The sequence below is a fragment of the Zingiber officinale genome, chromosome 8B (assembly GCF_018446385.1).
Source record: "Zingiber officinale cultivar Zhangliang chromosome 8B, Zo_v1.1, whole genome shotgun sequence".
Classification (NCBI taxonomy): domain Eukaryota; kingdom Viridiplantae; phylum Streptophyta; class Magnoliopsida; order Zingiberales; family Zingiberaceae; genus Zingiber; species Zingiber officinale.
Window position 1 is genome coordinate 100,163,045 of NC_056001.1, and position 27,858 is coordinate 100,190,902.

Below are 27,858 nucleotides of genomic sequence, written 5' to 3' on the forward strand. Positions count from 1 at the left end.
TCTCCTTTGTCTCAGGAATACTCAAAACACATACGCGACAAGTTTAAACAGATCAGCGTGCAACACAGTATTCCGATACGTAAGCAAATGGAAATGTTCGGAAGCTTGAGGTTTGCAGAACAAATAGGGAGAAAATACTTTCCTTCAGTAAAGTTTGCTCTACGATATTCTTTTCCTGTAAAAAAAATGATTAAAATTTGGCATAGTTACAGAACTTTCCAAAGAAAAGAGAAGTTCTAGATTAGTGAGGTTGCTTTCAGGTGCCGGTACATGCACCATATTTGCTGTCATGACTTCTTGAACTTCAGCCGCTCGAGACTTTGAAGATGAGACCTCAACAAGGCATATTCATGACGCATTCTCTCCACTCGGGTTTCCATCATAACCAATTCTTCCTTGAGGTAGTTGAAACGCTTCTCTAACCACTCGACATTCTCAACATTATATGCACTACCATCACTGATATAGTTTCCATGGGTAACCACATGCACTTCAGGAACTCTTGTTAGCACAAGAATCATGATTAACTGCAAAGAAAATGGTGCAGGACTAATTAATTTGTAAACCAATCAATCTATCATTGTTAAAAAGTAGAACAGCACATTAAAAATCAACAAACAAAGAAAAGAAATCGCAAATCAAAATTTCAAATCATAAAACAAAATATAACATTCGCTTACAGAGAGACCGTCCATATCATTAAATCCCTCTGTTCTTTGTTCCAATGATATAACGGTCATCATTCTAAACGATCTCAGTGAGAACTTCAAAACCACCACTGACTACGAAATCAAATGGTTATGTTGTGATACTCATGCTTCTGTGTTTGCTTTGACTAGAGAGTTAATGTCTCGGGGAAAACTATGCGGCAATGAGGCATTCAAATAGAATTGAGAACATTCTACCAAGGAATGTAAATGGTAGGCTCAGCCACTTAAAGCAACTAAATAGGTTTGACTTCTAATGTTATCTGTAGTACAAGTTAGACTGCCTATATAACTATATTCTAAAAATAGACTTTATCAGAAATAATAGCATGGTCAGGTTGGTCGGGTTGAAAATCTTCCAAAATTCTGAATGACCTTTACCACAGAAAGGCAGGGGTATGAACTATGAAGCAATTTATACAGTTAATTCATCAGTGGAGAATCTTTTAATTTATATAATATCATCCAAATTAAAACACTGGAAAGCAAAATTGGATTAAAATGGAAACGGTTTGGATGCAAGAATGTAACATAAAAACACCTACTGCCAACAAAATAGATATTATTCTTATTCCAGAAGCAAGATACTTGTCTGTAGTGCATAAAAACGATAAAGATGTGCAACTTGCCTGTAGTAGGATAATCACAAAGAATGCTCCAGCTAAAAGCAAAGGCACTAAACTGTGTCTTCTCATATATGAAAGCAAGTTTTCCCATGATTCTCGAAATGTAGACATCAGTAGTGAACATTTTTCAGACTGTTTGTTGACAATGTCGTCGACCCCTGGTTTATTGCTCATCTCATTGATGTTGCATAGAAGGTTTCTTGAAGTTGATGTGGGATTTTCTATCGACTCTGGAGCTCTTGTAAATTCAACGCCTTTGTCAGGAACCACACAATTACTCTTCTCAAAAATTCCATCTTCTAAAGCAAGAGATATTATGTGAGATATATAGGAACCAATTATAGCTATAGAACAGAATTTGCCAGATTTTATGCACATGTATGAGCCTTGCAAATTTTAATAGCACATTGTACTAAATGCCAGATTTGTGTCACTAGCTACATCCTTTTAACTCTTTTTTTTACCATGAATTTTTTTTTTAATGCAAGAAACTATCATCATGTGAAACAGATTAGCAAGATTTTCTTTTTTTCAATCTGTGGAGCATGCAGATATTAAGGGATCTAAGATACAAACCTTTTGATTGTTGAACATTTTGTTCCCTTCCCTTTAGTGTATCATGAGCCTGGACATCACCATTGAGAATTAGCTTTATCCCTTACAAACGCTAGCAGGAGAACGAAGATTTGCATTTTAGTTCTCAACAATAAGCACTTACAAAGATCATCCAAGTAGCATAAACTTCTCGACACTCTTCCTTAGTTGATTGTTCTATCTTCCCTGAAAAAACAGAGTTCAAAAGCTTCTTAATTCTGTAAATAAAATAACTGTACTTTCAAACCCATAGTCAGCTGAGAAACAAATGAATTAAAGCGGAGAAGGAAATTTCATTTGCTAAAATGCAACAATTCAGGGAGTAGAAACTTTACAGAAAGTAGCAAGTAATGACTAGAAGGTATGAAAAAAAAGTGTCATCCTTTCCTCCAACATAAAAATTGAGATTAAATGTGATCAGTGGTAAGGGGACTACATATTACAAAGCATGATGGAGAAACTTTCATGTTAATGCATGCTCTAGTGAAGATATAGCATGATAGAAAAATTTTCGCCTAGCATGATACCAGATATAGCCATGGTTTGAAATCTCATATCGTGCCAGGCGAAACAGTCGAAACATATTATTCCAATAAATCACCAAAACTCAATACCAATTGGCAACAAGGTTCAAAATCTAAAATCGTGCGATAGTTTTGGTCTTTGACCAGAAACATACTGTTCAAGTATTGTATTGACGCTCTAATGCATGGTGTCGGTGACAACTTGGAGGTTAAAGGAAGAAGGAGATGAAGCAAAGGAATGAGACATTATTAATACTGAGTGGTATTGAGTTCAATAATTTACCGGAATGATATGTTTCAACCATTCTGCTTGGCATGGTACAAGATTTAAAATTACGATCGGAATAGACATCTCCTTCCTATGTTTTATCTCCTTCCTTCTTCAAATCCAATTCATTATCAACTCCATGCATTGAAACATCGTCACAATACTGAAATAATAGCGTTCGAGTCAAAGAGCAAAATTTCGACACGGGCCACACGGCTTGAGATTTTAAACTTTGGATACAGCTACCTTGTCCATCAAGATAAGCATGAAGAAAAAAAATCATAACTCCATTATAGTTGGAACAAATATGTTTTGGTATCTTAAGACTGGGCTGCCTATAAATCCAAAGTAAATGAGAAAAATTTAGTTCGTCAACAAATTTAGCTTGTTATATATTGAATTTTGTTATAATTTAATTTATTTTTCATAATTTAATTTTAAATATTTTGAAATAAATAATCAAACTGAACAAAATAAATATTTTGAATTTTGAGGATCTATATGAAGTTAGTTTAGGTTTAGATTAAGCCAAACAAATACCTTTTTTATTTACCCAGTTAACAATTTGTAGGTTCCCCATTCTCCTTGCCCTCCAGTTTTGCAAGAAAGAATTGATTCTAAAGTCTTAGTTGATTTAGGCAGTGTATAGAGTTGCTCATAGATTTTTCAATGCACTAGAAATTGTTTTGTTTTACTTGGTTTCCTTATTGTTCTTCTCGTTTGACATTTTGTTACTCTACATCTTGTTATACTTCTTTAACAAAAGCAATAAAATGTATATTTTGCCGAATAGTTCTTGGTTAGCTTGAGTTATTTATTGTCATTATAGTTCTTAATTTCTATTATATTGTCACTAGGTGGGGTATCACTTGGTACATGGAAGCACACCACTAAGTCGTGGCATAGCTAACCTTAAATTTCCAGCCTCAAGCCACTGGTTGGTAGAGACATCAGAAAGGACTCCCATGCACAATAGCAGTCTTACCATACGAGATTGTGGCATATCAAGTTATGGAATTCTGATACATGCTTTTGGCACCTTTACAGCCTCTTGATGATATGATTCAATTAAATCTGATATAGTATTTAGAAAAATCCAATGAAAGCCTTGTTTAACTGCCAGTTTCACTAATGTAACCACTTGGCATTTTATCATAACCTGTGTATTGACCCTATAGAATCTTCAAACGAAATAGCTATGAACTATTCAATCATACCCTTGAACAAGGTCTTCTTTGAAAATGCCACATTAGAATATACTTTTACAGTGCAGCTATTTTCTCCACTGGTATCTTGTACAACATCCCAGAAACCCTACATAAAAGAAATAAGAGAGTACATTAACAATAACTGGCTTATATATTGGCATGTATGGCGAAGACATACAAACATTAAGCTATTAGCTGTTCATTCCCAAATGTATTTTAAATGTTATTACTAGGATGATACAAGACCAAAAAAAATGGTGACAAAATAGAGAATAAACTATACATCAGATCTTCCAAAAACTCAGTCACCTCATGGATTATAGTCACAACTATCTTACCATTCCCTAAAAAATTTTACAAGCATCAGGCATTACTTATTAAGAAGCATGCAAGAAGACTGCTGCACATTTTTTTGTCCATAGACCAAAGCCCATCAAAAATTCATCTCAAGGTGTAGAATGTGGGTAAGCATATTTACGATTGGAGGACACGACTAAAAACTGTCTATGGAGAGTCAAAAATACTTTTTCCAACTATTTCCTCATCCCACTTTACCAACTCTCATTTATTAAACTGATTTTACAATACTTTATATGTTGAATAGGATAGTCCAGAATAGATATATATATATATATAGTGTACCATAGCCGACCCCACCTAATGGGCTAAGGCTTGATTGTTGTTGTATATATATAGTGTACTGATCTGCTGGGCACCCCACGTGGGCGCTTGAGTGCAGCGTAACAGCCCTATGTGTGTGTGTGCGCATGCGCCAATAGAGAGATGGAATATTTGTACAGATGCACCTAAAGATAGAAAATGAAATTCAGAAATGAGTGCACAAAGAAGCTGATCGCCATATTTCACAGCAAGGGGCTGCCGGATGAATTTAGAAGTCAAACCATCAAATCAAAAATGGTTTGATCACTGTCAATACAGCGTGGACTGTTTGTCAAGAAAAGGAATAAGCACATTAAAGGTTCATGGAATTCATCAAAAGTTATGTTTTTATACTTTTGATATGCAGACTGTGGTGTGTATATGATTTTTTAACAATCTCATTAGCCTTGGCTAGCTTTAACAAATGTTCCATACCAAAAGAAAAAAATCAGAAGCTCTTCCCTTGTTGTTCTAGAGATGACCAGTAAAGAATCACCATCACCAACAAAAGGATTTTCTAAATAACTAAACAACAGTTGGTTGCATATTCTGTTCAAACAAAAATTTCATGTATGAACTTTCACAATGTTTTTTTTTTTTTTTTTTTGCAACAATGTCCTTGAGGCTGATAATTGTTCTGGTGGAGTCACAAATTGTGAAGTATCAAAAAAATAAGAAGCATTCATTTTTCAAAATGGAAAATAGTAGATACGTTTTCTGACTGTAGGAGAGGTTAAGGATAAAAAAGGTCCTCAGTGTAGGACAAAATCGATATGAATTTATGATGATTAATGGTAAGAGGAAGACTGCTGGAAAAAATATAAGTTTGACTTTATTTAAGAACTATGGCACGAGTTAGTTTCCAAGTTCCAAAGAGGCATTAATTAGTATAGGTCCAACCAAAGCATGCCAGTGACATGCTGCAACATTATTTCATTCTGCATATGCATTAACGTGATTATCATCAAAAGTTAGCATGTTGTGCTTGGATATATAAAAACCTGAAATTGTTGATCTTCCTTCCCGAAGCATGATCCTCATTAAATTCCCCATAATCACTATTCATAATAGATACATTCTGACACATTATTTTCTCCTATAAGCACAACTGAATTTGAAGCTTCTCCTTGGTGGAATAACTATCAGCTCTCAAACGATCCAAATGTGACATGATCCAAGTGGGACCAATGAACACATTTTGTTTTAAAGCATAAATTAATCAGTCCTTTACACTTATAGAATATTGTTCAATCGCGGAATCCCATCCCTTTTTCTTTTTCTTGGTTCATGTTTCAATTAAATTGATATAAACTAGAAAAGTCAGATAATAATTCACATCCAGTTTATTGATAAAGATATTAAGTTGGCTAGAACTAGTAAAACAGCTTAGTCTTGAGCCTAATTTGTGTGTGCCTATTCATATATGGAAATAGGAGGTAACAAACACCACATATGCAAGTCTATGTGAGGTCATATTAAACATATTAAAAAAAATGCTAATCTTAGAGTGCTAACAATCATAAAACAATACTATAGAAATAAAGTCAGAATTCCATTTGCACTTTCTCAGTCGTCATGTATTAGATGTGCTTAATGGTAACATCGATGATGTTGCGACTTGAACAGCTACAAGATGAAACATGGATTTGGACCATCTTCAAAGGTGCCTCATATTGAAAATCTGATGTTTCTTGCTAAAAAGGTACTTCAAAGTTTGATGCTTCTGGACCAAAATAATTACTTGTAGTTTTACTGAATTAAAAGCTTTATATGTAGTTTGCAATACAATATCTAATGTAACATTGCACAACTACAGAGTCCAGGGCTTAATGACAGGACCAGTGAAAAAAAGAGCAGCACATCCTTGCAAAGGGATCATGCAAGTAAAACATAAATAATTTTTCATTAATGGAAGGAATAATAGAAACATGGAATCCCATGATTAGCAGGGGGAGAGTTAAGTATTGACATGAAATTCTTTACCTCAACCTCAAAATAATCCCCATAAGGTACATCACTAACATGCTGTGACGTTTCAATCACCAAATGGCTGTTGGAATGAAATCAGTGCCATAAGATTAACAAGGAAATGGCTGTTGGAATGAAATCAGTGCCATAAGATTAACAAGGAAATGGCTGTTGGAATGAAATCAGTGCCATAAGATTAACAAGGAAATGGCTGTTGGAATGAAATCACTAACATGCTGTACTTCACAAAATTCAACTACTAATACAATTTGATAAACTAAAATAAGAATTCTTATGGCGTGAATTTAAGAAATATGTTGTTGAAATGATGCTTAGTTGTAAGCAATAAATTTTAACATATTGCATAGAAATTACATAACACACTAGTACACCTTATTATTGGAAATATTCACTACTAAACCAAAAGCTCCTCTATCTCTAGACAAAGTAATTCTAAATGAATGAAACAACATAGCAACCAAACAAATGAATCTTGTTATCCTAACATTTGGGTCTTTTACAAATCAAAAGTGTACATGACATCTATTCACTAGACCAAAAAAATTGCAAATAGTGTACATGACAAGTTTGCATAAAAATATCGAATAAAACATAACATTAATGCCCTTAATTTGTAGACACAAGCCCATGGTTCTCCAATAGCAATATTTTAAGTGTCCAATCAATAATTGTCAAAAGCGTGAGAAGTGCCCGCTTGAGCGTGAAGCGCAGTGAGGCACAAGCCTTGCTTTTCCGAAATCTCAAAAGCGCACGAAGTCTCAGAAGCGCTCGCTTCGTTGTGCTTTGTGCAAAAGCGCACGCTTGCGGTTTTGCACGAAGCGCAGAAGTTTCCTTTTTCTCTTTAAAACCCTAAATTTATCATTAAGTTGATTCGTCCACTCTCGCCTGCTTCTCACCGCCGGTAGTCTGTCTCTCACCTCTAGAAGCGTCCGCTCGATCATTGACAACCATGATTTGGTCACAATATTTCGATTCATAAATGCATGCTTTTATGATCTTCTCATAGGTAAAACTCATATTTACATCACATTTCATGAATTGCATTTATTCTTGGACTTAATTGCAAACTATCTCATTATTACGATATTTGATGCTAATATTCGAATATGATTTTTGTAGGCATCAAAGGGCAAAGACTCGGTCAATCAAACCAGATTTGGGCTCAAATGTAGGGCTAATAAAATGTTGGTATCCCAAGGTGATTTTAATGTAATCAACTAAGTCAGGTTAAGTCCTGTTGGTGTTTAACCCTGTGTCTAAGTGTGCAGGAGCTTAGGAGCACAGGAAGTCGAGCAAAAAATTCAGCTAGCGAGAAGGACGACATAGGAGAGAGTTGATGGGCTCGGTGCATTCGAGGGACGAGGTGCTGCGGAAGAGTACGCGGACGGACAAAAAGGAGGTGCGTATCGTTTCCGAGGGATGAGAAGCCGGAGCGGAAGCTTGCTCGAAGGCCGAAAGTTGGGTTCGAGTAAGCCCTATTCCGGAAGGCCGAGATCACCCAAGTGGAGCCGGAGCAAGAACCCGGACCAAACAAGTTAACAAGTTGTTAACTTGGGTCCGGGCACCCGGACTTCCGAGCGCTCGAACCTTGAATCTTATCTGGATCGCGTCAAAAGTGATCCGTTGACGCGGGGATAAAGTTTTATCCCCCTTCAGGCTCCTGGAACCCTTCCAAGCGCCCCGACCAAGGCTATAAATACAACCCTAGTCCCAGAAGCTAAAAAATAATTGAAAAAGAGAGAAACAACACTTGTAATCGTTTACTTGTCTATTTAGCTATGTGATTGTGAGCTTTGATTGCTGTAAAAGGTTTCTCAATCGAAGGAGACAATATTGAGTTTTTCATCATCCTTAGATTAGCAACCTCCTCGGTTGTAACCAAGTAAATAGTTGTGTCTCTTCTTTTCTCTACTTAGTTTTTATTTGTTTTATACAGATGTTAATATTGGTAAAGTCATAAGTCGAGAAAGGATTTTTTTGTTTTCTTATTGTGCAGGCTATTGATCCCCCTCTAGTTGCTGCCCGAGTTCCAACATAGAGGAGAGTCAATCAAGAATCAACCTGGAACATCCAATCAAGATCTAAGGAGATATGAGTCATTCAGCATAATCTGGCACATCCAAGCTTAAGGAAGAGTAGATCATCACCATAGATCAAGATCTGAAGATTTTGATCCAGATCAGAAATGAACTAGCCATTGATCTAGATCCGGAGAATCTCCACCGTTCGTTCAAATCTTGATCAAATTTAAAGGGGATGAGAAGCTATAGTGTCGCTTCGTTCGTCAAGTTGCTACAGTACTCACGTCAAGAAACAGGGGAAGATCGCACTCAGGCAATCTCCTTCCGATCTTTCACTGTCTGTGAGCAAGTGAGGTCAAGGGAGACCCTCCAACTAACATCCACCCATCAGCAACCAGTGACACCACTTCAACCCTCTGATTCATCACTAATCGCCAACTCTGCTGCGATTTTGGGCGAAGAAGCTGAGAAGTGGAGTAATCAGGTGGTCTGAGCCGATTCTCTCTCTTTCCAACCGACGATCTTCCTTCCTCGAAGCTCTACAACCATCTAAATGGATAGGAGTGTTTGTTGTATTCCATTCCTCTGAGTTCCATCTGCGCTAGCTGCATCCGCCAGATCCAGAGATCATTTGATTGGATCGGTTCTTCATCATCTGCAAGGTCCGGACATCTTCGTCGGGCGGTATACCAACGCCTAGCACTTGGGCCGCCTAGGCAGGGACTAGGCGCCGCTAGGCGGATTCCTCGGTATCCCTTGTTTCATGTGGACTGTGGACAATGTCATATGCAAATCTAAATGTTGTCTTAAACAATTTCATAGCAAGGGAGATCTAACTATGTATGCTGAAATAAATGCATACTTTCCAATACCAAAAAATGAAAAACTATAAAAGAAAACTAATAGTTTTGTGCAACGGAAATATACTAAACTCAGTAAATATGAGTAAAAGAAACAGTTGAACAGTAGAACATGCAGTAAGTTATCATAATCATGTAGTAAAATAAGCTAAAACAACTTTAGTGGTGGAAAACATTAGAAAATAGTAGTAATAGTTCAATTAAAGATTACAATGCATTGTGAACCAGTAACCACTAAGCAAAATATAATTGTTGAATAACATAAATTATGTCTTAACAAAATGAGTTCAAAATTACACAACTAATAATATCTCATAGACTCATATTTATTCTACTTCTTCTTCTCCATAATTTTCAATAACTTGTTCTTCATCGGACACAAACTCAATATCATTATTGTGATCCTCATCTTCTTCTTCGGATTCAAAATCATCTTCATGAAGTTCTCTCACTCTAGAGCTTCTTCGGGGTTGTAGATTTTCATCTGCTCCATTTGCTTCATTAACCATTTGCCAAGTGAGTCCGGAACCTAGTTCAACTTCATCTTCTTCCCCACCATCGACAATCCAACTTTGTGCATTTGAAGTATCTTTTGCAAGAAGGACATCGACATTCTTTTCTTTTTCTCTTTTTTGTTTGTTCAACAATCTAGCATTAAATTGGACAAATACTAGATTGTTCAACCTGTTGGCATCCAACCTATTTCTTTTCTTTGTATGAATCTAAAAAAAATAGAGAAAGTAAATATTATAGTTAGTACCTGAATATAAAGTATAGACATTAAAAATTATAGCTAATTTAATTAAAGACTGAAAGCTTAAAAATTACTCCTTCAAATGTACTCCAATTTCTTTCACACCCAGATGAACTTGTAGTTAATGAAAGTATCTTCAATGCCACCCTTAGCAAGTTAGGTGTGTGAGCACCGTATGTACTCCACCATGCACATGAATCAAATGTATCATCATTTTTTTCACATACTTTTACTGCCAATGTTTTTCCAAATAACCCTGTCTTATCTCTATATTTTGGAAATTCTTTGTTAATAATTGTATCTTGTAGATCTAACTCATTGGCTTGCAAAGTTTCCATGCATTCAAAAATCCTTGTCGCGACCTCCTCATAAAGAGCAATAGAACTATCTTTATAGTAAAAATAAGGATTCAACAAAAAAAAAAAAAGCAGTGATATGCAATGATGTATCAAGTCTATCCTTCATTTTTGACTCAATAATGGCTATGATAGGCTGATAATTTGATTTCACATTGTTCAGAGCCACCTTGATATCTTCTTTAGCTTGAAGAAGCTCCCATATAGAAACCCCATCGATGGCTTTCTATCTTCATCTACCAATCGAAAAACTCTTACCAAAGACGCAAATATTTTTAAACAAAGTGTCACACCATTCCAAAAACTCATGCTCATCACTGTAGAGTAAGTCAATTTTCCTTTGTTTGTTTTTGACCATTTACATTTCTCCCACATATCACTTGTAAACATGACCCTTAAACTAGCTTTTTTTTCAATCAAACTTTGCAATGTGAGGAAATTTGATGCAAATCTGGTAACTCTTGGTCAGACTATGTCTCTCTTCTTCGTGAAACTTCTCATCAATGACAAAGTCTTATAGTGAGCATAGATGAAAATGGTAAAAGACTTGGATTGCTCAATAACCTTTTTATATCATGGAAGTTTGTCAATACTTTCAAGCATAAGATTAACCGTGTGAGTTCACATGAACTCTAAAAAATCCCAGGTCGCTTTCCTCTCATCAATTTAGCTGCAGTCATATTGTTGGTGGCATTGTCTGTTACAATCTGAACAATATTCTGAGCTCCTACTTGTTCAACACACTTGTCAACATACTCAAAAATAAGTTCAGTTGTATGCGTCTCGTCTGAAGACTCCTTAGACTCTAAAAATGTAGTACCCTCCTTGCAATTAACACACAAATTTAAGATGCTTCTTTTTCTATCACTCCATGCATCTGTCATGATCGAGCATCCATTCTTTGCTCATTCTTCTTCATGTTTCTTCAGCAATTGTTTTGATCTTTCAATTTCAATTTTCAATAGTGGCTCCCTAAGTTGATATTGAGTTGGAGGCTTGAATCCTGGTCCAAATTGACTCACTACCTCCATTAGTTGCTTGAAGCTCTCATTATCAATAGCATTGAATGAGATTCCATTTTCATAAACTCATCTCCCAACATATTATTGAACTTGTTGAGTTCTCTCTTTGAAAAGAGCCTTATTTATATTTTTTTGGCGAAGCACTTTACTTCCACTGAGCCTGCATTTCTGGAGCAATTGCTGATGCATATCTATCCATAGAGCCAAGTGAAAGAGGTTTTTTAATTCCATCCATCCCTTCAATTTCAAGACCTTCTTCTTCATCTAGAGAAATAGTCACCTCTGCTCTACAACTTTGTTCTTCCATTATTTTGTTCTTCTTTCTGTTCCTCCCTTCTAAAATAGCATGTTTGCACTTATTTTTGTCTTCTTGAGATGCTTTTCGATAACCAGATATATTTTCAAGTATATTTCCAACGTGCTCCTTTATCCTATACACTCCTCCTGACATTGTTTTTCCATATAACTTACATTTAATTTTGTCGAGGTTCTTAGGATCAATCAATATCCCAAACTCTCATCCGATGTCATTTGACTTTCTTCTAAGAATCCCGGATTCAGGTAGAGTGACAGATGCTGTCAAAGATGGATTGCTTGTCATTGGTAACAGATAATCTGAAAAAATTATATATGACAAGACATAACATGATAATAAAATTTAATTATACCATACAATACAAAATAATGAAATATAACAATAAGTCATTAACAAGTCTGAGAATATTTTTTTATATATCTTAATCTAATTAATAAAATTTATTAGATATTTGTTTAAATATATTAAATTTTAAATATATTTTTTATATTTTTAAATCTGTTTTAATATTTATAAATTAATACTATTTATTGGAATTTTTAAATTTTTAATTTAATTTTCATATTTTTAAAACTGATTTATATAAATTAATAATATTTATTAAAATTTTAATATAATTTTAATATTTATAAATCTGATTAATATAAATTAATAACAACAACAATAACAACCAAGCCTTTTCCCACTAGGTGGGGTCGATTGTATGAATCCTTTTATGCCATTGAGCTCTATCTCCTATTATATCATCATCTATATTTAAATAAATTTTATCTTGTTTTATTGTTGCTAACCAAGTCTTTATTGGTCTTCCTCTTCCTCGTTTCCTCGTTTGATATGCATGTTTATCATAGTTTCACATCGCCTAACTGGAGCATTTATTGTCGTCTAAGTACATGTTCGTACCATCTTAAACGTGTCTCTCGGAGTTTGTCCTCAATAGATACAACTCCGACTTTCTCCCTAATGCTCTCATTCCTTATTTTGTCCATCTTCGTACGTCCACACATCCACCTTAACATCCTCATCTCTGCAACTCTCATCTTATACTCATGTGCTCGAGTCATAGCCCAACATTCAGCTCCATATAACATAGCAGGTCTAACAGCGGTTTTATAGAACTTACCTTTAAGTTTAAGAGGTACTTTACGGTCACATAAAACACCCGACACTCCCCTCCATTTCACTCATCCTGCTTGTATTCTATGTAAAACGTCTCTCTCAATCCCTCCATCATTTTGTAAAAATGATCCTAAATATTTAAATCTCTCGGTTCCGGGCAACTCGTCCTCTCCTATCTTAACAATTGTTTCATTACTTCTAATATTGCTAAATTTAAATTCCATATATTCTGTCTTTAATCTACTAAGCTTAAAACCTTTCCCTTCTAGTGTTTTCTCTAAGATTCTAGTTAAGATTTACTCCTTCACGTGTCTCATCTAATAAAATAATATCATATGTAAATAACACACATACAGTATCATAATTAGTGTAAAAAAGATAGGGACTTAGAATTGGTCCTTAATGTAACCCTATCTTTATTGGAAATGCTTCAGTTAGTCTGTCTCAAATTTTGTCGTTACATCCTCATACATATCCTTAATTATTTAATATAGGTTACGCTAACACTTCTTTTCTAAAATTCTCCATATAATTTCTCTTGGGACTCTATCATAAGATTTTTCTAAGTCAATGAATACCATGTGTAGATCTTGTTTTTGCTCCCGATATTTTTCAATTAATTGTCTAAGGGGATGTATAGCTTCTATTGTCGACCTTCCAGGCATGAACCCAAATTGATTTTCTATCACTGTGGTCTCCTTCCTTAATCTTTTTTCTATTACTTTTTCCCAAAGTTTCATAGTATGACTTATTAGTTTAATACCCCTATAGTTTGGACAATTTTGTATGTCTCCCTTGTTCTTATATAAGGGAACTAGAGTACTTATCCTCCATTGATCAGACATTCTTTTCGTTTTCAATATCATGTTAAATAATTTTGTAAGTCATTCAATACCTTGTTTCCCTAAGCACTTCCATACCTCTATCGAAATATCATATGGTCTAACGGTTTTTCCATTGTGCATCTCATTTAAAGTTTATTTTACTTCTGAAGTTTGAATTCTACGATAAAAATTAAAATTTCTATGCTCATTTGACCTAATTAAATTACCTAAATTAAGTTGGTCACCTAAACCTTTATTAAAAAGTTGATGAAAATACCTCTTCCACCGCTCTTTTATTTCTCCATCATTTACTAAAACCCTATTACATTCATCTTAATACATTTTATTTGGCTAAGATCTCTTGTTTTCCTTTCTCTTACTTTAGCTATTCTATAAATATCTCTTTCCCCTTCTTTTGTATCCAATTTTTGATATAATCGTTCAAAAGTTTCATTTTTTTTGCTTCACTCACTACTTTCTTAGCTTCTTTCTTGGCTATTGTATATTTTTTTTTAAGTTTTCCTCGTTCTTACAAATATATAATTCCTTATAAGCTATTCGTTTTTCCTTCACTTTCTCTTGTACTTTCTCATTCCACCACCAAGATTCTTTACTTAATGGTGCATGTCCCTTTGACTCACCGAGTACACTCTTAGCTACTATTTTCAACTTTGATACCATCTTATCCCATGTTGTATTAGAGTCATCGTATATCTCACCTAATGCTTGTACTTCTACCTTCTCCTTAAATATATTTTGTTTCCCATCCTTTAACTTCCACCACTTAATTCTAGGAATTGTATATATTTTCTTTCTATTGATACTATGTTTGGCGATATCCAACACTACTACCCTATGTTGGGTAGTTAAGCTTTCTCCAGGGATGACTTTGCAATCTTTACAAATCTTTCTATCCTTCTTCCTAACCATAAGAAAGTCAATTTGCGATTTATTATTCCCACTTTTGAATGTGACTAAGTGTTCTTCTCTTTTCTTAAAAAATGTATTAGCTAATATAAGGTCATATGCTATCGCAAAATCTAATATAGTTTTCCCTTACTCATTCCTCGTTCCAAACCCATAACTCCCATGTACTCTCTCATATTCCTCATTTTTCACTCCGACATCTCCTATTAAAATCATTTCACTTGGTGGAATATTTTGTAATATTTCATCTAAGTCCTCCCAAAACCTTGATTTGGTAGCTTCATCTAATCCTACTTGTGGTGCATATACGCTAATTATGTTCATAGTTTCTTTCACCACTATTATCTTAAGGGTTATAATTCTATCCCCTTTTCTAACTACTCCTATAACTTCATCCTTTAACAAATTATCTACAATGATACCCACTCCATTTCTTGCTTTACTCTTTCTAGTGTACCATAACTTAAAACACAAGTTCTCTATCATCTTTGCCTTCTCGCCTATCCATTTTATCTCTTGTACACACAAAATACTAATTTTTCTCCTAATCATCATATCTACTACCTCCACTGATTTACCAGTGAGAGTTTCTATTTCCATGTTCCAAATCTTAGATTATTAGTTTTCTTATCATAGTTGTTCTTATCTAACCTATAACCTATGGTGTGAGAACTTTTGCCTATTTAACACTACACCCAAGTTCTCATGGAGATGTAGCAGTCCTTGTTGAGACGTTACAATCGGACCCTGGCCGACTCTATGCATACTCCATAACAGGTTCTTCATTCAGTTTTCTAATTCAAGAAGATCAATCACTGTTGCTTGATGGAACCACCAAAATTGCTTCGATACAATGATTTAATGGATTCATTCATTGAATATTTGCCATAGTTTGACGCTGGCTGGCAACCTAACGCAACCCTCCTCCTTTATCCAGGCTTGGGACCGGCCATGAACGGTCATCATGGGCGGAGTTGATTAATATAAATTAATAATATATAAAATTTATAAATATGATTTATATAAATTAATAATATGTATTATATTTTTTAAAATTTTAAATATTTTTTATATTTTTAAATCTAATAAATGATACTATTTATTATAATTTTTTAAATCTGTCATATAAACTAATATTTAATATTATTTATTTAAAAAATTAAATATATTATTTATATATTTAAATCTGATTATATAAATTAATAATGTTATTAGAATTTTATATATAATTTTATATTATAAAAAAAGTAAAATTTAAATATATTTAATTGGGATCGTAATTTTATTAGGCTTTATGAACCCAACCCTATTATTGAAATTATCTCCTAGAATTGTTTTAATTTATTAAATCTAAAAAAAATTAATAAAAAAAAACATCGTCTCTGTCGCGCGACGGCGCGGATGCCACCGGTGCCTCGCAAGAGGCCTCCAATGTCGCCAGAAGCTTCGCCGGACTAGTCCGGTGCGTCCGGCGAAGTCCGAGCTTCCAGCGGCGCCGATAGCGCCACGAAAAGTTTTTGGCGCAGCCAGAAGCATCGCAACACTACCGCCGTTGCTTAAAGCAAGCCGGACTTCGCCGGACGCGTACGGCATGTCCGACGACGCTTCAAGCGACGTCTAACGCCTTGCGATGCGTCAGGCAACGTCTGACGCCCTACGATGCGTTCGGTGTTGCCAAAGAGTTGTCGCAACGACAAATCGAGAAACAAAAAACATAAATTAACAGAAACAAAAAAAATAAAAACTTACCGGAAGCGCGCCGCGATCAGAAAAGGCGAAAAGTGGGTGAAGAGTCGGCGATCAAAGAAACAAAGCGCCTCGGCAAATACCTAAAAAACGGTTTTAATATGCCTAAAATACCTAGACCTGACGAGCCCGCCGAAGCCCGCGATGGTCGTCGAAGCCCGCCGAGGACCGCCTAGGCAGCCCAGCCGCCTAGGTTTTCTGCCTCGTTGGTTTCCAGCGTGGCCTACCGCCGGACAACGCCTAGGCGGTCGCCTAGGGCGAGATTTCGAACACTGGTCGTGATGTCTACTACTCTAGAGTTTATAGTCGCCGCTCAACTATGATCCTCAATACTCAAGAGTATAATAACCACTCGGCTGTGATCTTCTTTGTTCAAGGGTTTATAGTTGTCGCTCGACTGTGATCTTCTTTATTCAGGGGTTAATAATCGTTGCTCGACTGTGATCTTCTTTGTTCAAGGGTTTATAGTCATCGCTCGACTGCGATCTTCTTTGTTCAAGGGTCTATAGTCGCCGCTCAACTATGATCTTCTTTGTTCAAGAGTTTATAGGTGTCGCTAGACTGTGATCTTCTTCCTCCGTCGATTAGCACAGACCCCCATGTCCATCATTCACTCCTCCCCGATCTCCAAGTCCAAGGGCCCGGCCACCTCAGCACCTTCAACTTTGAGCGACAGTAGACACATCAGGGCCATCCTCCGTCTGCTGACTGACGAGTGGCGCCATCCTGATGACGCCAAGTCGCGCTCCCCACAGTACCAAATTACAATTCAAGGTCCTCTTGCGCAAGTCTCGGCAAACGCTAGGGCCCGAGCGGCGACCATCTTGCCTGGAGAGTTGGTTGACGTTTTCACTGAGAAATCAACTAGGGTAAGTTTAGAGGACTCTTTTCTCTGCATTTCCCGCTCAGCGCTGACTAGCTTCATTTAGCTTGCAGTTCTAGGTGGAGAGTCTGGCTATGTACTAGTGGCTGGCCTTCCTCGTGACTAACTTCATTTGGCTTGCAGTTCTAGGTGGAGAGTCTGGCTATGTACTAGTGGTTGGCCTTCCTCGAATACGAGAACCAACAACTACGTGCGTTGGTTCAGGTCGAGCAATTGACTGCCGAGGTCGCCCAACTGAAAAGACTTGGACATAAGCTTCGAGCAGCTGCTGGGCGACTCGCACTTTTGACAACTATGGTTCAATCCTCGGCATCACATGATTCACATTTACAAAAATAATAATAATAATAATAATAATAATAATAATAATATCCTATTGATAATTTTCCTTTCAATTGAAGATCAAGCCAAGTGTGAAATATTCTAGCTTACTAGGCAGTACAGGCGGGGTATGGCAGCCCGTACTACCTGATATAGATCATTGGTGTTTGGTTCTGTTAAAAAAAATGGCTAATTTTAGTTGTTTTTTCTAATTGCCAGTATGTATACAAGATGTTGAAGCTAAAGGTGCAAATGAGTCAAGTCGCTCGCAAGCAACTCGGTCAAAGCTCAACACGAGCTCGGAGTTGACTGAGCTCGAGTTAAGCTCGAGCTGGCTCGTTTAATATTTGAGCCGAGCTCAAGTCGATGGCTCGTTGAGCCTGCTCGAGCCAGGCTAATTTAATATTTTAATATTTAAAATAATTTCTACTTTAAAACTAAATAATAAGTTAAGGAGGTGTTTATGGTTAGAGTGTTTCATTAGGTAAATAGAGGTTGAATGTTCGAATCTCAGCCCTACGCAACTTTTTTTTTTCATTTAAATTCATTCTTTTGAGCCGAGCTCAAGCCAATGATTAAATGGCCGAGCCAAGCTCGAGCTCAGATTAAAAAACTCGTTCAAGCTCAAGTTCGAGCCGAGCCTCTTTAGTTTTCTCAAGCTCGAGCCGACCCAAGGTCGAGCTCGGCTCGGCTCATTTACACCCATAGTTGAAGTCAGGCATATCACTACGATTGTAATCAGACATAATAAATTGCCATGGGTTTACATCATATCCCTATCCAGCGATTTCAGAGTTCAAACATAATAATTTATTTCATAATTATTCAATGATTCTTTCCCTTTAACATAGTTTAGGGCGTATTTACTTGGAAGATAATGATTCAAAATAGAATGAGAGTGGGAGGAGAAATAGAAATGATACTTACTTGAACATATGTATGAGAAAAAGAAAGCAACGAGGATCCCTCAGCTCCTCCTACCAAAATTGATACATTTAAAATCAAACAAATAGATTGAAGGGGAAGAGAAAGAGAAGTGGCAAAAGGATCATTATACCCTTTCTTTGATGAACATTATTGACCACAACTACTAGTAGTCAGACATTGCTCATCGATCACCAGCCACCACTCGTGGCCAGTCACCACCACGTTCCCAACTTAGGATAGAAAGGAGGTTAGAGAAGAGGCTAAAGATGGTATTTTTATTCCCTCCTCCATCATCCAAATTAACATAATTTTATCCCTTCGGTTGCTCCCCTGTCTTCCTACTTTCCTCCTTTTCCTTTTTCTTCAATCTTAATCCCTCCAACATAGGATGGAGAGTAAGTTAGAGAAGAGGGTATAGATGACAATTTTACTCTCTCCTCCCTCATTCAAGTAAACATGATTTTATCTCCTTTTTCCTTTCTCTTCAATCTTGATCCCTCCAAATAAACATAGCCTTAACTCCAAGACATATATGGGAGACTGCTTTTGGAGAAGAATTGAATTGCAAAAGACAGCTCAAGCCCTAAAATCTCTGGATGAAATGGCTTGCTCATAAGTCCTACCTCATGGGAGACAAGGCAATGAAAGCCAACAGAAATTCAAAAATTTATAAGATACCAAAATATGTTCAGAAAAGCTTTCTTCCTGTGCACCCCCGTGGCTTATGTCTAAGAATGAAAATTTGGACAATACTCCATTAAAATAGCAAAGTTTTCTTACTAAGTGTTTTAGATAAATCATAAATAAAGATAAATTTTCTGCTTGCAATTTTTGAAGTCCTTGGATACGCCTATCTTCTATTTGCATGCTGTCACCAAAATTAAAGACTCCTTCAATCAAAAATTTTGTGCTATTGAACTCTGCTATAGGCAGTTACTACAATTCAAAGAAACTGAGAACAAAGAAAATATACCTATTGCATCGTAAGATTAAAAAGAAAGGATGGCATCCTACCTATTCCTGTATACACGAAATTTCTGAACCTCCTGGCAATTCCCAAATTTAGGACCTTCAATACAATTAGAAGAAATCAAGACAAATACTATCCGAAGACAGATTCAACCAAAGTACACTGTATAATCACATTACAAATAGGAAACAGTGGCATAGTGTAAAAATGAATTATCTTGGCTTACCAAGATATACTTTGACAGGATGCACAAATGAAATGTTCCGGGTATACCCAAATAGTTCATGCTTACGCCAAGAAGTGCACTGAAAATCTGGTGCAAGAAAATAAGAATTAAGCGGTAATCAGTCAATGGATATCTGAATAATAAGAAGTAAAAAACGAGAAATTGTTAAGAAGCTCTTTACCCTTGTCGCCGCATCTTGAATGGAAATCCCTCAGAAAGTCAAGAGCTTCATTGGAAACAAATAGATTGAAAAAATCCTTGACAAGTAGCTATAACCCAAAATTTGTGTCAAGGAAATGTGGTGAGATATGAAAAAAATTGAAGTGTTAATATACTGATTTATCCATTACCGGAAACTTTGACTCTGCAACAATAGTAAAACCTTCTGGAACTGCAGTGGGATAATGTAAATTCAAGCTTAAGAGGAGGAGACTGATTGACTATGCAGATCAAATGAAGATGATAATCACGGATGAAAAAATATAAAAGACACCTGTGGGTGCATCAATATCCTCATCGATCCATATGAAAGGGATTTCCAAAGATGACTCATTAAAATTTTCTTCACATTCATTTTCTTTGAATTTTGAAGGCTTTAAGGAGATATCCCTGACTTCACCATTCAGCAGAGGATTTAATTCCTCTTTGGCATTAGCATCCTTAAATCTGGTTCAAAAAGTAATAAGCAGATCTGTAGATATATGGAAAAGCAAGAAAGATATCAGTTTATGTTCACAAGTTTAACCTGCTTGAAGATGATGAATCATCTGCCAAAGGATTACATTCCTGTATTTTCTCAATAATGGCTCCATTGCCTTGGTTGCTGCCCTCTGATTTTGTATCCTGGAACATGAAATGTCGAAAATAAACTGCATTTATTCGCAAATCAGCAAGTTACTGATAAAGAAAGTTTTGCATGCACAGAAAATCTTCAAAGAACCACTACAGCCTGAAATAATCATAAATTGCAAGTTTCAATAATGAGTAAGACTCCTTAAGCTCATAAACCATATAGATCCCTAAGATCTACTTATTAGGAACTTGGCATATACATGAACAATGTTGACACCAAGAGAGAACTATACATCATTCTGATATTTTGTTGTGCATGAACCTATGAAGCAACTATATGACATTAATAAACATAGATGAATAATAGTTCTAAACCATTGTAACTTATGGAAACAGTATATAACCTAAACCGTCATATATGACTTAGATAGTTGTAGGTCTTCAATTCTGATATTTTCTAATTATGAATAACAATTCTGATATTTTTCAATTATGCTAGTAGTATATAACTTAAACCATTGCAAGTCTTCCACTCAAAAATGTAGATCCGCTATATTAACGGCCCCCCTAGTGTCGGCCACACAAATATAGAGGGAGGTAAATATATACAGGTGTTAGGCGCATGGTGAGGTAAATTCCAAGTCATCAGTTCTTGAGAATCGACTCCTGGCCATTACGCCAGAGATATCATGCACCCACCGTCTGCACTACACCCTGAGGGTTGCAGGTCTTCCACTCAAGATCGGATGGTCCTAAGCTCGTCTTCTAGTAGCTAACACCTAGTATGATATCCCTTTACTAGTGGAGTTTTTCGCCACGGTCGATGTGGTTTCATACGTAATGAAAACTATAAAACTAAGAAGCACACAGTGAATTAAGGAAATAAGTAGAAAACTAAGCAAACAATGATAATGATAGTTTCTATTTAAATTCAGTTGAGGTGGCAATAGTGAGGAGATGGTAGATTAAGAGGTGTGGGAAACTACAGCTATGTTGAGATGCAACAGAGGTGAAGTGATGAACCACATAGGAAGCAACGTATGCAAACAATGATGTGGCAATGAACCGAGCAAGAAGCAGCAACAATGACAACATTAACATAGGATGACAATAGGAGAGTAGCATGGGATCTTTGTTTGCATGCACAAAGTTGAGCGACAATGAGAAGCTAGGGGTTGGAACAAAGAGAGTGATCGAGTAGGGTCCTATGGTTAGAAGGTAGTAGAAGTGGCAAGGAGTAATAGAGTGTGGTGGATGGGAATTTGAACGAGAAACATGAATAGAGAGATGATGTATCAAATTAAATCACTAGCTTTTGGCTATGATATCAATTGACATAGCACAAGAATTTGCGCAAAGAAAAGTAAATTCATATTAATCAAAAGTTGAATAAGCATGAGACACTGAAACGCTTTTATAAGCTCAATTCTACAAAACCTATAAAACAAATAAGAAAATGAGGAAATACAATTACCCCTATTAATTGACTACTAAATTTTAAAAACAAAAAATAATAATTACAAAATAAATCATATTATTACCAAACAATTGAAATTTGAATTCATAAATTGATTCTCATTTCCCAATCTACTAATCAATGGATGCTTTTATGGTAAATAACGCAATTCATAGGAAGAAAATTATATTTCCAGATTTTGTTTTAGCAATAAAGAATAGAGGATAAACCCATCAATCATTTCAGCATTTGACCATAGTGTAGGAACAATGAATAGAACCTATAACTGAAGTGTAAAATTAGATGAAGTAGAGACCCTGGAATAATGGAACAGAAGAATTGAACAATATTGAAAAAATATAGTTTGGTCTTCAAAATTATTAAGACAACATAAAATAAAAGGTTTGATGATGATAAACCATGCCCCGGTACAATGGATAAGATCAAGGCCAACACTAACCAAACTATAGATGATACACTTAATCTTTGACTATATGATTCCCATGCATATGCCTGTTACATCATCTCATGCATCATGAACTATCACAGGGGCACAGACAGAGACAGTAAGATCTACAACAGAGATTGTTCAATGACAAACACATAGGGTCAATATTTGTTTAAGTGAATGTTTACGAAATCTGACCAGGTTTTCCATTTAAAACTTGAAAAAATGACCAAGTCCCATTTTAATTTAAAAAAATGTAAATAGATATTTGACCATACATTTTAATAAACCAAATTCGTTTGGAAGTTTTTAAAGTAACCAACTTCATCATATCCTCATTGACTTAACCCACCAACAGAATTTCAAACATAAAAATTGAACAAAAATATTTCAAGAGACAATAAAATTTCACTAGAAAATTCAAAACCCAACACTACTCTACCATGAAACCCTGTTAGTGAAATGCTTTCCAGAAGTAGTGTATTGCTTAGATGCAATGGCCAGCACTCTCAGTGAACATAATCAATGAAATTGACAAACAAGGAAAAATAGAATGCTAACCATGGTTTTTATGTCGACGCCATGTTGTGTGCAACTATCAATGATAAATCCATATGCTTCATCACGTGCCAAAAATGATCCAAAGAAGTACTGTTATTAAAAATAAATAAACTTAAAAGGCAATAAAAAAGACATAGCAGGGTTTGTTATCGCTTGATGATTAGGAGCAAAACAAACAATTGAACATAAACAGCAATAAATGGAAAGCCTTCTCAAAGTAATGCAAGGCATTAAAATTATTAGAGGCTGAAAATTTACTTATCCAACAAATTGTTACCTTTTTCCCTCCAGCAAAAATTTCAATTGCATTAGGAAAAATTGCAACTGTTTTTGCTTTACGGACAGCAGTTACCTGGTGTAAAGGTATTATTCTCTGTGCAATAAAGCTTTTTTTAGAATCAGATATTTTTGCAGTAAATGACAAAGAAAAGCTGAAAAAAAAAATGTACTAAGGGAAAAATGAAGGATTCACAAAAGATATTAACTTGGTGTTCAGAGATACAGGGAGCTAAGTAAAAGTTGACCAAACAAGCACAGGCAAGCCACAAGGCTAACAATTCTCAACCCAATTGACACTGGGAAACATTTTGTGCATAGTGAGTTGTGTTGTGTTCATCATGTTGTTTCGTGTACCAATATAAAACTCTATAAAATAACATAAAAATCATTATATATTTTAAAATACTTTACAATTTACATATCTATTGGATAAATTAAATTTTCTAAAATTATGTAACATAAAATGTTATAAAATAATCTTACTTAGTACGAGATTAATCAGTATCAGTTATCACTGATTTGCATATTCAGATCCTGTTGTGTTACTTTAAGATATTGCTTCTTTTAATCATGTTTTAGGATGGATAGAATCATGCCCAATATTTCCAGCACTAGCAAATTAAAATGTAAAACTAACTTTCGGGCAATTCAAACCTGATGAGAAAGTTTACATGTGTTCTAAATGGCGGCTGAGGCAGCCTCCTAGCCACCGCTTAGGTGGGAGCCAGGCATCAACCGCACCACCTGAGGCGGTAACTCCTTCCGTCACCTGCACCTAGAACCGCCATCGTCATTGCCTCCATTTCGCCACCACGATGCGTCCGAACGCGTTGCCCTGACTCGACGACTAGTCTGAATGCGTCGCATGAGCCCATAAGCATCACCTAAGCCCCGCAATGGGCCCGGACACATCACCCAAGCGCTTCGTGCGGTCCTGGCTATGCATCCGAATTCATCGCTCAGTCCCGACGATGCATCAAACTTGTTGCTCATCCGAAACAGAGTACGCGAGTAAGTTATAAGTTAGGGTTTAATTAAATAACTTTATATTAATACTTTATTATTTTTATTCAACTCCTAACTATGATTTAGATAATTTAAGTAGACTTAATTAAAGCCTAATAAAATTATCCCATTAATTTATAATATGTATATATATATATAATATTTTTATATTTTATTTTAAAATATTTAGATTTATTTTTTAATTTTTAATTAATATATTTTATTAAAAGTAATATTATAAAAAATAATGATTCCTAGTAATATTATGTATAAAAATTAATAAAAAAAAAATTAATCGCCTAGGCACTGCTTAGGAGGCCGAAGTGGTGGCGGTCAGGGAGGCGATAGGCGGTCCCTGACCACCACCACCTACCATCATCTACAACTTTAGTGCATACCAGAACTGAAAGCAAAAGGATAATAGGGCATTGGCTTACAACCAACACCCTATTTGGCAGATTCCTGACAAGTGTGAATTCTGAATTGATAGTACTCAAGCAAATTCATACATCCCAATGTGAGTATAATAAAGGTAGCAAAAACTCGAATTGCATCTAGATAATAATTGGGGAAGTAAAAAAAAAAAGTCATATACTATGCAGCATAACATCAAAATTAGAAGGAACTGCAAAACTCGAATTGCATCAACATAAGCGCACCTCTTCTTACCTTCGTCTCAAATCCAAATATATTTGAATAAAAGCAGATATGGTGGATAAATAAATACATGTGACCCTGTGAAGGAAATCCAAAAAAGTTATTGGAAATTTAATTAGGTGTTTAAACCAAGATAATCATGGCCTTCGCATGATTAGCTTGTGTAGAATATTAAGCCCTTCTAAAACCATATATAACCCAGTAAAGGCAGGAGTACCTGAAGAAGGATGTTTTCTTGGAAGGCACAGTTAAAATCTTTAATAAGAACCTACATATAGAAATGTTCATGCTGATAAACTTCATATAAACAAAAGATCTAGGAAGAACAAAAAATGGAAACTAGACATTGGATGACAAAGATTGGCATTAGGGTAAAGAAGGTGAAGTTAAAAAATCTTGATGATCTGAAAAGTATCATGAAAGTATAATCATGCTTGTGGCATAAAATGCCAAATCAGAATGTCCTACTAGGTTGTTAAACAAAGATTCTATGGATATGAACTTTACATCCATCATGGATATAAAATGCTAAAAACAGTTGGCAAGAGAAACTAACAATCATTTCCACTAAGATTAGTGGAAAGGAGAATAGCAAGTTGTTTACATTATACATACAAAGTGTCATTGTCATACCTGTATTTATTACTATTTGCTACATAGATGATATATTAATTCAATTGTCTCCTTCCGCCAGAGGAAAAAAGGGATCCTCGCAAGCAAATCATCACTCCAAGTGGTATGTCAAACCAGTAAGAATGCACAAGTGAGGTTTTATGTCAAATTATAAGGAAACTATACTAAAAGATTCTATGATAGACTATAGAAGTGTTTTGTTATCTTTGAGTAAAACACTAGGAACTGTGGTACTCCAGAACTAGAGAAAAATAGTTAAAGAATATATTCATGGCTAGGTATATTTTTAAAGGGAGAATATGCTGGAATTATAGTTTGGTTATCTAAGAGCTTCCTAGGATGATGATGATGCTGGACTTGGAACTTGAAGAGACATGGTATAGGTATTATCACAACATGTCTTGTTTATAATTTTCTTAATGTAGACAACCAGCAACAAGGCCTTATTCTCCTTTCTAGAAACTTAAACTAGCACCTAAAAGCTCTTACAGAGATCTTTGTATCATATGCTTCCCAATTTTTGTGAGGCTAGCTAGACGAGGCATAGGTTATAGAGTTGCTTGTTTCCTGTGACCATGTAGGTTATATTTTTAAATCAATACCCTTCCACCAAGGATCTTTGGAAATTTTATCACCTCAAACTAGGTATACTGCTATTACAAAATCATGCTTGAACCAACAACTCCCAACACCCTTCGGCTAACCCATTAATCTTCAAAGTTTGGTTGCAAATATTCAAGATAAAATGGCTCACCTTGAACCTGCATTTGCATGCCATTAGGAGGCAGGAGGTTTACCTAACTAATGTCTTCTTCCAGACTTTAATTGATCAGTTGATAATAGTGATACCTTTCACCTGTTTGAAGCAAGACACGCCAGAAGTTGGTCTCATCCACAGGCCCAAACTTGATGAAATTCAATGTTGGATGGCTCATTTAATACCACCTTGCAGGATAGAGCCTAGAGGAACTGGATTTAATTGTCAAGATGACAAAGCCTATTTTATTATATGACAAGATGTAAGGCAGCAGCATCTTCATAGACCTTGTAATCTGATTTCAAAACTATATATAAGACCCAATATATGCTTCTGGTCAGGGATATAGAAATCTTCCTAATGAATTTGATTTTTCTTTTTTTTTTCCACTATATGGAGTTGATTGATTTACTTCGTATTGGCTCAAATGAAACATGGCAACAGGGAGCACATGGCAACACTGAGCACGGAGGATTCTTTCATGCATGTATACTAGAAGATAATTTTGGCAAAATTTTGCTAACATCTTAAACTTGGGCTGGAACATTTCCAAACCAACCCTCTTCAGCACCATTTGGATGCTAATGCTTTGGGTATAGCTTGCAGTCATCAAGTTAAGCAATCAACCAACGTGCAAATAAATTTACCATCCATGTTGCTAATTACCTGACCAGTAGTCCGTCACCTCAAAATTAATAATGTGAGAACAACATAAAGGTATTGAGCAACAAAGCTACGAGAATTTTAATCTTCATTTGCTTGCCTACACATGCAAAGTTTCCTACACGCAATCCTGGCAAACTGCTCCTCTAATCCACCATCAGCTAACTACCAAACTTGTCAAAGGCAAGGAGGCAAAATATTATCTTAAAAAAAAAAAAACCATAATCTGCAAGGAGCAAATCTAACACGCACAGAGATGTCACATGACGAGCTGGAAAGAAGACGAACACCACTGACCTCCTCAGAAGGAAGACGGAACAGCAACCGGTACTCTTCGCTCCTATTCGACAATACCTGGTTCGGCCATCCCAATTGCGGTCAAGAAGCGCAACGACAACCCTAGATTGAAAATCGAACAAAGAAGAGCCTCGCTCGACGGTCATTACCAACATATCGCCGTCCCGGCGGTCGCAGCACTCCACAGATTGCGCGAGGGTTGCGTTTCCGGAGGCGTCTTCGCCATCCGGTTTCGAGGCGACCGGCGACGACGATGGCAACGAGCAGTGGGCGTCCGAGTTCCCCGTCGGTGAAGCGGCAGCAACCATGGGATCGGGATCGCTCCTAGGGAGCAGAGGGAAGACAGAGGGCAAAAGCGAGGTGAGATCTTGTTCTTTCCGGATTCCACGAGAGAGAGAAAGAGAGAGGCGGAGGAGGAGAGTGGAGTGCGGCGAAGCGGAGGGAGGGGACGTGCATTAAATA

General features: G+C 36.0%; 1 protein-coding gene across 2 annotated transcripts; it reads right to left on the reverse strand.

Moving 5' to 3' along the window:
- Positions 1-111: 111 nt before the first annotated feature.
- On the reverse strand, positions 112-27,858 carry LOC122015921 (protein VASCULAR ASSOCIATED DEATH 1, chloroplastic-like). Of its 2 annotated transcripts, none has more exons than XM_042573018.1 (18): positions 27,546-27,858; positions 27,397-27,453; positions 25,264-25,314; positions 25,059-25,124; positions 23,383-23,478; positions 23,106-23,195; positions 20,594-20,691; positions 20,342-20,514; positions 20,199-20,239; positions 20,030-20,117; positions 19,849-19,935; positions 19,667-19,721; positions 6,571-6,637; positions 3,937-4,033; positions 2,052-2,113; positions 1,910-1,958; positions 1,337-1,629; positions 112-527 (listed from the first exon to the last, which is right to left on the reverse strand). In XM_042573018.1, exons 1-18 carry the CDS (start codon positions 27,702-27,704, stop codon positions 288-290), a joined length of 1,869 nt encoding a protein of 622 aa, XP_042428952.1. In that variant the 5' UTR covers positions 27,705-27,858; the 3' UTR covers positions 112-287. The 2 variants fall into 2 exon arrangements, with proteins under 2 accessions (XP_042428952.1, XP_042428951.1); XM_042573017.1 differs by having other exon boundaries at positions 1,337-1,632; positions 27,546-27,857.

Excerpts from the sequence above, each read along its gene's own strand:
- LOC122015921 (XM_042573017.1), bottom strand. The coding sequence starts at position 27,704 with ATGGTTGCTGCCGCTTCACCGACGGGGAACTCGGACGCCCACTGCTCG. Across the intron at positions 25,315-27,396 it reads TCCGTCTTCCTTCTGAGGAG|GTTCTTATTAAAGATTTTAA; the intron begins GTCAGTGGTGTT and ends TTCTATATGTAG. Across the intron at positions 6,638-19,666 it reads TTTCGTGTATACAGGAATAG|CCATTTGGTGATTGAAACGT; the intron begins GTAGGATGCCAT and ends TCATTCCAACAG.